This window comes from Nuphar pumila, chromosome 13 (assembly GCF_984573655.1).
Source record: "Nuphar pumila chromosome 13, dmNupPumi1.hap1.1, whole genome shotgun sequence".
NCBI classification, from domain to species: Eukaryota; Viridiplantae; Streptophyta; class Magnoliopsida; order Nymphaeales; family Nymphaeaceae; genus Nuphar; species Nuphar pumila.
The window spans coordinates 58,493,212-58,503,048 of NC_143261.1; the positions used below are offsets into that span (position 1 = coordinate 58,493,212).

General features: G+C 34.3%; 1 protein-coding gene across 1 annotated transcript; it reads right to left on the reverse strand.

Annotated features, from left to right (window-relative positions):
* Positions 1–29: 29 nt before the first annotated feature.
* On the reverse strand, positions 30–4,461 carry LOC149818482 (protein REBELOTE-like). Its single transcript, XM_089986222.1, has 4 exons — positions 4,324–4,461; positions 3,788–4,114; positions 3,487–3,693; positions 30–128 (listed from the first exon to the last, which is right to left on the reverse strand). The coding sequence occupies exons 1-4, from the start codon at positions 4,459–4,461 to the stop codon at positions 30–32; spliced, it is 771 nt and encodes a 256-aa protein (XP_089842348.1).
* Positions 4,462–9,837: the final 5,376 nt, after the last annotated feature.

A 9,837-nucleotide genomic window follows, 5' to 3' on the forward strand; every position in this document is an offset into this window, starting at 1 on the left:
GCTAGTAAACACAAAAAAAAAGAGAAACACTAGCACACCTGGAGAAAAGATTCAAGTGATGCTTGGTCATTTGAAGAAAAAGCAATCTCATCCCTTTTTTTCTGTACAAATTCTATGTTCTGCTCAACCTATATCATAGGAAAAAGAAAAAGGTGAGAGAATTGCCAAATTAATTTGATACTTGAATGCTGAAGAGCGCAGAAGATGGCAAGTCTTTAATTACAAGAAAAGCTCATTTTCATACTCTCCTGTAATTTAAGCTTGAATGAAAAAGAAAAAAGCAGACATCATCTCTTTTCATGAATATTTGATGTCAGATTATGATATCCAGAAACTTCAAGAGCATGATATTAATACAAAAAAAAATATGTGAAGATGATATGTCCATCACGAAATCAACTACTAGTGCATCCTGCTTACAAAGTTTGCATCTGTAGAATACCATTATATACTACAATATGAAACAGTCCTAAAATATTCACTGATGTCAACTAAAAACCAAGACTATGTTTTAGTTTAATTTTCTTTTCCTTATTTCATTAATTAGTTTAACATTGGTCACAAAGAGCACAACAGAAGATGTTTCAAAAATCATCCTGCTACTTTCATTTGGACATTATTTTGGGTGTTGCATGGAATCTGGTCCAGTCTAGGAAATGTCGCAGATAGCTGAAGTGTAAGTGCATATCACAAACACCAAAAGGGATTTGTTTTAATTTTATCAGCAACAAATACTTAAAATGATTTTGGGTAAGATGCTGGGAGCTGGCCCTGCAACAGAGTGTGCATTTGGCCAGCGGAGTGGGATTGAGAAGTGATGCTAATCCCACATCTCAAGATCAAAACCAGTCATGTGCTTGTGTGCAAGCTGATGCAAGCGGTTGTAATGAAGTATGTGGAATTACAAAAGCAAAGTGCAAAAGCACATAAGTGGACAATTACAAAGAAGATAGACAAGCACAAAAGTGCATAGACAAAAGTCCACTAAAGGACAATACAAAGAGTCAATTAAAAATAAAATATTATTGAAAATGTGCTTTGGGAAGCCATGAAAAAATATAGGGGGAACACTCCCCTATTTATATACAAATACAAGAGGGAGACCATTGGGAGCTCCCTTTCATAGAGACGTTGGGGAGCTCCCTCGGTCATATTTTTTTACTGTTGGGGCCCCTATCGACTCTATAGAGTGGGGCCCAATGACATGATAAAATAGAAATAAAAAAAGAAAATGAAGACAAAAATAAGAAAATGAAAAAATAGTTGTTTCTAATAAACAACTATAATTACATACAAAAAGACAAAAATGCCCTTATTGGGCAAACTGTTTATATATATATATATATATATATATATATATATATATATATATATATATACACTCCCCTTCAAACTTTACGAGAAAATGATCGAAAGTTTGCTGAGAAAGAGAAATCGAGGAGCGGAAAGAGCTTTGATGAAGAAATTTGTCAACTGGTATGGCAACGTAATAGTTCCTCTTAGATATTCATTACAAACATAGTGACAATCCATCTTAATATGTTTGATTCGCTCATGGAAGGTATGGTAGCTCGCAATGTAGATTACACTCTTATTGTCATAACTCTTCGAAGGTGTTGAGATGATGATTTCCATATCACTGAGAAGACTTTTAAGCTACACAAGCTCCATTGTTGTCATAGTCATTACCTGATATTCGGCTTCAGCTGAAGATAAAGATATTTTTTGTCGTTTCTTACACCTCCAATAGATCAACGAATCTCTTTAAAAAATACAAAAACCTATCATTTAGGTTACCACCCCGGATAATTAGATCTAAAGATGATGAAGAGGACAAAAAAAAAGCTCTTTTGAAATGGTGTTTTTAATGTATCACACAATCCTCATAATTGCTGCCATGTGCAATGTGGTAGGGGCATGTTAAAACTGACTTGCTGCATAAACACATGAGTGATATTAGGTTGGGTGATAGAGAGATAAGTGAGAGATCCAATCAATTGATAATATGAAATATAATCTTCAAGCAATACACTATCTTCAAGTCTTAATTTTGTATTTATGACTTTTGAGGTTTCCACCTTTTTATCGAAAACTTTTGACCTAGCACATATGTTAGCAGCTAATTTTATTTGAGAGAGAATATATCCTCTGAGAGAATAGGCAACCTCAATTCCTAAAAAAGTATCTCAAAAATATGACCGTTGGGGCCCCAACGACAAGATGAGTGGGGCCCCTTGTGGTCTTAAAAAAGCAAAAGAAAAAAAGAAAAAGTAAAAAAGGGAGAGAAAAGGAAAAGGGGAGAGTTTACATGGGGATTTACCAAAATACCCCTATTGGGTATTTGGAGAAATAAGAAAACAAAAAAAGAAATATGTATATATATATACATATATGTATATATATATGTATGTATATATATATATATATATATATATATATATATATATATATATATATATATATATATATTTATATACATAATTTAACAGAGACCCCCAATGCAATGCATTTAATGCATTTTACAATCAAAAAAAGAAAAATAAAAAATAAAAAAAGAGAAAAGAAAAAGGAAATAAAAGAAAAGTAAAAAGACTAAAATGCCCCTAATGGGCAGAATTACAGAAATACCCTTTATCGGGTATATATATATATATATATATATATATATTAACAGCAGTACTGTTCATGAGGCAGGGTAGCTGTACAGAATTTTTTCCTGGATAGACAACCAGGTCTGGGCCAGGTTTTCCCCGTCTAATAAAAAAGAGATGTTGGGAACTGCTTCTTCATTTGTATAAAATAATGTTTATAACCATAATCCAAATGGATAGGATTAAGCCTATCACCATGATATTGATTCATTGAACAAGATTGTGTCACTTGGCGCCAAGTGGATAACTCAGTCCCGGCTGGTTGTTTTGTTAATCCAAATTGGTGGGTCTTGGATTTTCCAAGTCCATCTAACTCTAGGCACAAACCTGGAGAAGTTTGGCTACACTTCCTGCATCCTAAGATGGGTTCTGAGCTTGCTAGGTTTTGAAACACCGGCATTGGTCATCAATTTTTTTTCTTGTCTCGAACCAACAAATCTTTCATTAGAACTACAGGCTTCCAAGCTTAGACCATTCAATTTAAGGCTATTCAGGTGGCAGCGGCATGAAGTGGACAGGGCTGGTTCCACATAATCAAATGTAGGTACAAAATCCTCATATGATCTTGAATTGCGGCAAGGGTAGATGTAGAATTGAAGCAAAGTGCCCTTGCCCCAAGTTCAGAGCCCCTTCACCTTATGCACTTGGATTGTGGTCAGGGGTAGGTGCAACCTTGTGACACAGATTCTGTCAGCCCAAGTTAGTTGTACTAAGGATTCCCTGAGCAATGTTTCACATTGTTGGTCAAAAGAAAATCAATTTACAGATAAAAAACACAACTCTGAGCACGTGCTATCGCAAAGTCAAACATGTAAGCTTATTCAAAAATATTTACCTGATCCATGAATGGCTTTACAAGACGTCTGAGGCTCTCACTGGTTGTCTTTTTGCAAAACTTTCTAAAGCTGACGAGTGGAACAAAAGCCAACTCAGGGAAAGATACATGATAACTCCATTGAAAAAAGTGCTCTGAAAGTGTTTCAACTGCAGAGCGTACACATTGCTCATGGTATGCTTTCAGTTTCAGTAGCTGTTTTGGCACCTGTCAGACAAGTAACCAACTAATAAGTAAAGCAGAGAGCTGAGACAGTGAAGATCCTGAAAACTGATGAGGTAGTCTCTCCACTTGAACCAACCTTCAACATACTTGAAAAATTAAAATCTTTTGGGGCACTATTATCAGATTTGCCACCTTCCCCAAATTCTAGAAAGCTTAGAGATAAAGAAGCCACAGGAATGAAGACGCCACTAGAATGTGAAAGCTTATTCAACAAATGGATGCATTTTAGCCTCAAAGGAAAGAAACGAGGTCCAGGCAACATATGGGCAAGTCCATTTATCATCTGAATTGCCAAGTATAGCAAACTCTGAAGATCATGTTCCTTGATGTTAGCACATACAAACTTAACCCAAAGTTCAAGGCAGTTTACATACTGCCAATCTTGTATTTTCCTTAGTCCATCCTGAAAAATATGTAAAATATTAGAAAGAAGATAGAGAAATATGGATCTCGTGTACAAACAGAATTGCAACCACAATTATGAACAGATAAGCAGAAAATTGTGGGGAATAGGCAAAACACTCACTATATTTGGGAAACAACAATATCACAGTGAATTTCCCAAGAAGGGTAAGAACCGTTCTAGGTTCAATGACTTGATTCCATAAGAACATGAATGAGAGCAGGGCAGAGGAAACTAGAGAAGTTGTCGGTTTTCCAATTAACATCAAACCATGCTGCAATAGTTCCAATAATTAACATAATATAGATCCCAGCAGTGTTGGCCGATGAAATTGTGAAATCGCCCATAACTGATCTATATCAAATCAGATAGTGGTCTGAAACATAGTGAAACACACTTGAGAATGCAAAATAATGCTCACGCACATGGAATTCATCCTATAAAAACTTCAGACTTCTTTTAGTGGCAAATTAACAAGTGTAGCATCATTATCTTCACTGTGGTAAACTTTCTCACTTGCAACTTTCACATACATGAAATAATAATTAATTTCTGTAAGCTTGGTGTCACCCACAGTTTGCCCACAATAAACCCTTTATATATGCAATTTCTGTCATGATGAGCAGAACCACACCCTCTATAACCTTCATGACACAATACTTGGGTTTGTGCTAAAGGAAAACATCATAAAAAATGCATGAAAGAGCAATGAGGCCACGCCATGAAGGTCCAAGACCTTATGACTTGTGATTGGAGGTGATAAACTTGCATGTGAGATAAATCCATCCATACAGTAACATGTATTTCTTTTACTTCTGAGAAGCCTCCAAATAGTCATTACCCACCATTTCCAAATCTACACCAATGTCTTCTCAGTGGCACAAGAAAGTAATTGATCGTCCAATCTATGCAACATTATCCATTGGCCATGCACAACAGCACAAGAACAAAGGAACTAGCCTTTGCACACCCAAAGAGGTGGTGATCATTTTTCTGAAGAGTCTCTATCTAAAGGGACTTTTTCCTTTACCTTTTAGTGAAAGAACCTAAGGGATTTAGTTTTGTTGCACTCGGGGCTCTGAACTAATAGAGCACAGAGTAACTTCAGGAAACAAGTAAAAGAACTGTTTCTAGTTGAATAAAGTGAAAGGAGACAAATTGGTAAAAAAATATAACTTTGGATCGTGAACATTTCATGGTGCTGAAATAAAATGACAAAGATTTAGAAATGAGATCAATACAATATCTATATTTCACATGGGTCCCTGCGTATACCCATATTGTGAGGCCAGCTTACTGACTGGGAAGGCTACCTACGTGCTAGTACTAGGCGATAAAAGTCATGCTCAGGAAACCTCATGTAAACATCACTTAGGTGCTTCTAAGTATGCTTGATCTTAATAAAAAAAAGTCTATAAAGACAGAGAATAGCAAGTTATGTTTGTGATTGAAACTTTTTCTTTCTTTTTTTTATTTGAATTCCTGGGTTCTGTTCAACAATCAACATCACATACAAATGTATTTACAGAGTCATGGATTTTCATATTATGTTAAATATGCCGGTTTGCTTTCCTGGGTGCATGTCACAGTGCCATCTTGTGCTCAAGTAGGTGCACAATTTTTACTAATATTAGCATACATCTTGTAATGGTGTAAGATGTTAATCTTAACATTACAACCACCTTGAATTTCATATTATACTATAACTGTTTTTTGCATACAATGTTAAAACATATAATTTCAGAAAATTTCTAGATCTTGAAAGCCTTTTATCAATCTTTTCATTTTGAAAATTTATTTTGTGTGTTTCTGAGCCACACAGCAAGCTGGCACGTGTGCACTGCCTAGCTCTTTGACTATAAGACATTTAAGCTAGTTCTGATATCCAAATTTCACTTTTTCTTAAAATGATAAGATGGCATCATCATCAAAGAAAGTAGATGGCTAAAAAAAGCATTCAAACTTCACATTGGAAAAAAATGAGTTAATCCTGGTTATTTGAAGTAGTTTTTGAAGATGTTTGCAAAGTTGATGCCACAGTCACTGAATTTGCTAATTGCAAGTCATGGGTCACAAAGCCCAAAGACACTAATTAAGCAGGGATGGTCGTTCAAACTAAAAATGACTTAAACATGCCACGTTTATTTAAATTGTTCCAGAACCGAAGGAATCGAGAGAAGCTCAAAAGTCAAAACACATATCCATCTATCTGCATCATCTGGCTTTATTAGCGAGAAGCAACTCCTAAACAATTGAAGGACTTTCTAAAGTTTCTATTGTCAATCATATAAACCCTTTGTTTGGAGTTTATGAGATATATGCTAGATCATAGGAACTGGAAATAAAATATTACTACAATTATAGAATAAGGAAACAAGGTTAGGGTTATAAAGTTAAAATTATATTCCTATGTTCTAAGACAACTATAATACACCTCAGCTATACAAGTAGATAAAGTTATAATACTACCACCTTCAGGAAAAAAATATATGAAAAATAAATTGTATGAAATCAATGGGGATTTATAATAAATATGTCACCATAAAATCCAAGTTTGCCATTTCATCAACTCTCTGATTGCTTTGAAGGACATAGATACAAGAGAAATTTCATTGTGCTGGTCAAGTAGAATAGAAACATGTTTCTAAAGATTTCCAATCTCTAATGGTGTTGGGTCAAACCAAAGTGCATCATCTGACCCAACCTCAGTCTCTTTCTTCCAGAAGGGGTGGGTATTGAGCTGGGTACATGGTGCAGGACAGACTTAGCTTGGGCCTGAAACTGATGGGCCCATGCCTAGGCAATCAGGCCAAGCCTTTGCCATGGGGTGAAGTGTAGCCTGGCCAAAATAAACATGGCACTAGGATGGTTTTGGAAGAAACATGGCTAAAGATTTAAATAGGTCTTATGCAGATGTCGCTTAAGGATGTGAGGGTTGGATATTCAACTGGCTTAAATCCATTTAGAGGGATTCAGTATAAATTTCAATATCCAATTAGCTAATCAGAACAGACTATCTTTCAGTTTTTTATATCCTAATCCAAATCCAACATAATATCTGGCTTAAAATGTGTGTGTATCATAGTCACCTGTATCGTTAAAGGTAATTTCTCAGCGAGGGTATTTCTCGAAGAGATTTTCAAAAGTTGATAAATCTTGGGAATATCTTGGGAAAATCATGGGAGTTTAAAAAATTGAAAAAAATATAAATAACAACAAAAAAACCTAAGAAAATAATAAGTTTTGTATTATTTTTCTTTCAAAAATATAAAGAAACATGTTTTAAAGGTTTTAAAATATAAAAGAAACAAAAAAATAGGAAATGCAAATTTAATTTAAAAAAAAAACTCAAAAATATCGTGATATTTTTTATTTGCTGATATTTTGAAAATATCACGATATATTCCCAATATTATCGGCAAGCTTGAAATTGCCGATAATATCACGATATATTCAAAATATCAGCGATATCGGTGACAATGGTGTGTATATATATATGCATGTACACGTGTGTACATATGTATATGGATATGGTGTTTCTATGGTGGTACTGAACCACCATAACTTATGGTGGTACACACTTGTTTTACACAGATCTAACCTCTAAAAGCAAAAACTAACCTTTGGATCATGTTTAGGATGTTCTATTTTCCATTTTATGCATTAAAGTTTATTTTAATAGGATATTTTAGACCATTTTTTATCCTTATGAATTGTGAGCCTTTGTTTTTTCACCATCTTTGAAACTGTATTATAATCATAGTCACAAATATCGGTCTTGGCTATATCTCGGCTAAGGCAAAATATTAGGATATTATATATTTTTCAATCAATCCCAGGAAAATCTATGAACTTAAAAATAAAATGCGAAAAAAAAAACTAGGAAAAACAGTTTTCTTTCCTTCTTCCCTCCTTTTTTTCCTTCCTTTCTTCTTTCTTTTCTGCACCTGATATTATCACACGATATATATACATATATAACTGTGACTATGATTATAGTATATTAGACATGATAAAACCTCATAATATAGTAAATAAACTATGTTGAACATGTCTGTGGGGGGTACATCTAACATTTGCTGGTCATATTCATGCAAACAATAGTGCACATCACCATATGGCATCATGGTTCAGAACCAACACACACAAATTACGCTGATAGGATCTGGCTTGCTAAAGGCTTTTCTCACCCATCTCTTCATCCAACTCCAAGTCTGATTAGGTTACATCCTATGTCACATGGGTGCAGGTGCGGGTACGGGTATGGGTACGGGTACGGGTGCAGGTACGGGTGCGGCACAATTTCAAAATTTTTGAAGACGGGGACTCGGCTATATATATTTTAAAAATATATATATAATTATATATATAACAATAAATTAATAATAAGATTGTAAATTTTACAACAAAAATAAAAAAGTAATTCTATTGAAGTAACAACACAAACTTACCAAAATATAACACATAAAGAAGCTTATGAGTGTGATAACAGCAAAACTTATCATAAATCTGCCTCATCGTCTGAATTAGAGGGAAGAACAAGATCGAGGTAGTCCATGTTGAGAGTATGCAAATCATGTTCTCCCTCCAAGTCAAAATCTTTTGGATTTACATCTCAATACTTAGATGGTTCACAACTACATCAAAATATGACTAACTTAGTATCTAATTTCAAACTTTGAATATAAATATTTAAATACGAACTTTGAATACAAAAGAAAAAAAAGTACATATACTCATCTTTGGTGTGACGAGAAATTAATCGTAGATTAGAGTGAACATAAACCAAATCCTCTGCTCTTTTACTAATGAGTTTGTTTCTTTTAATGTTGTGAATTTGAACATATGTGAGTCCAATTTCTTTCACAACACGATGATGTAGCAAGTTGGGATAACAACTTCATTGCAAGACGTTGCAGATTTGGTGTATCTGATCCATATGTTGCCCACCAATTAAGGGGATCTTCTCCGTCCCTTGCTATGAGTGTTGCTAAAGAATCAAATCTTCCAGTAAAGAACTTTTCAAACTCACTATTTACAACCTTAAACATGTGAGGATCATTAAAAAGTCTTCCCAAATATATCATTTTGTTCCTTGATATCTCAGGATCTTCATTTGGAAAAACACGACCAACACCTGTTATCAACCATTTTTTTGCATAATATTTTGGATTGAGAGAGTGTGCCATGCAATGCAAAAGTGTATTGCTTTTATCTCATCTTCTCACTAAAACTGAATGTACATAATTGTAAAATTCTGAATCATCAAGTACATCTTTCTTCTCATGTTTAAAAATGATACTTTGAACTTTTTCAATCTTATTATCCCACGTTTCATAAATTCTATGAAGCATGGGTATATCTCTGTCAACTTCTCTCAACATTTCTCAAATAGGCTCTGTAAATTCAACAAAATGTGTAATTTTATCCCACCAAAAATCATCACAGATGCATTTTTTGATAGCTTGAGACTTAACATCATCTTCAGTGCGATAAAAATCTCAATCTTTATCAGCCACCATCATCATCAATGCATTCTTGAGTTGCTTAATTCTTTGCATCATAACAATGAGAAGCAAAACGAGTTTCAGCAACTTTCAGTAACTTGAGATCAGAATGCAGATTAAATATAGAAAGGGCATGATGATGGTTTATAACAAAATTTCTAATATTTCGATCATGCTCTATTTCCTCAATCTATAAACACATTTCATGTGCATGTG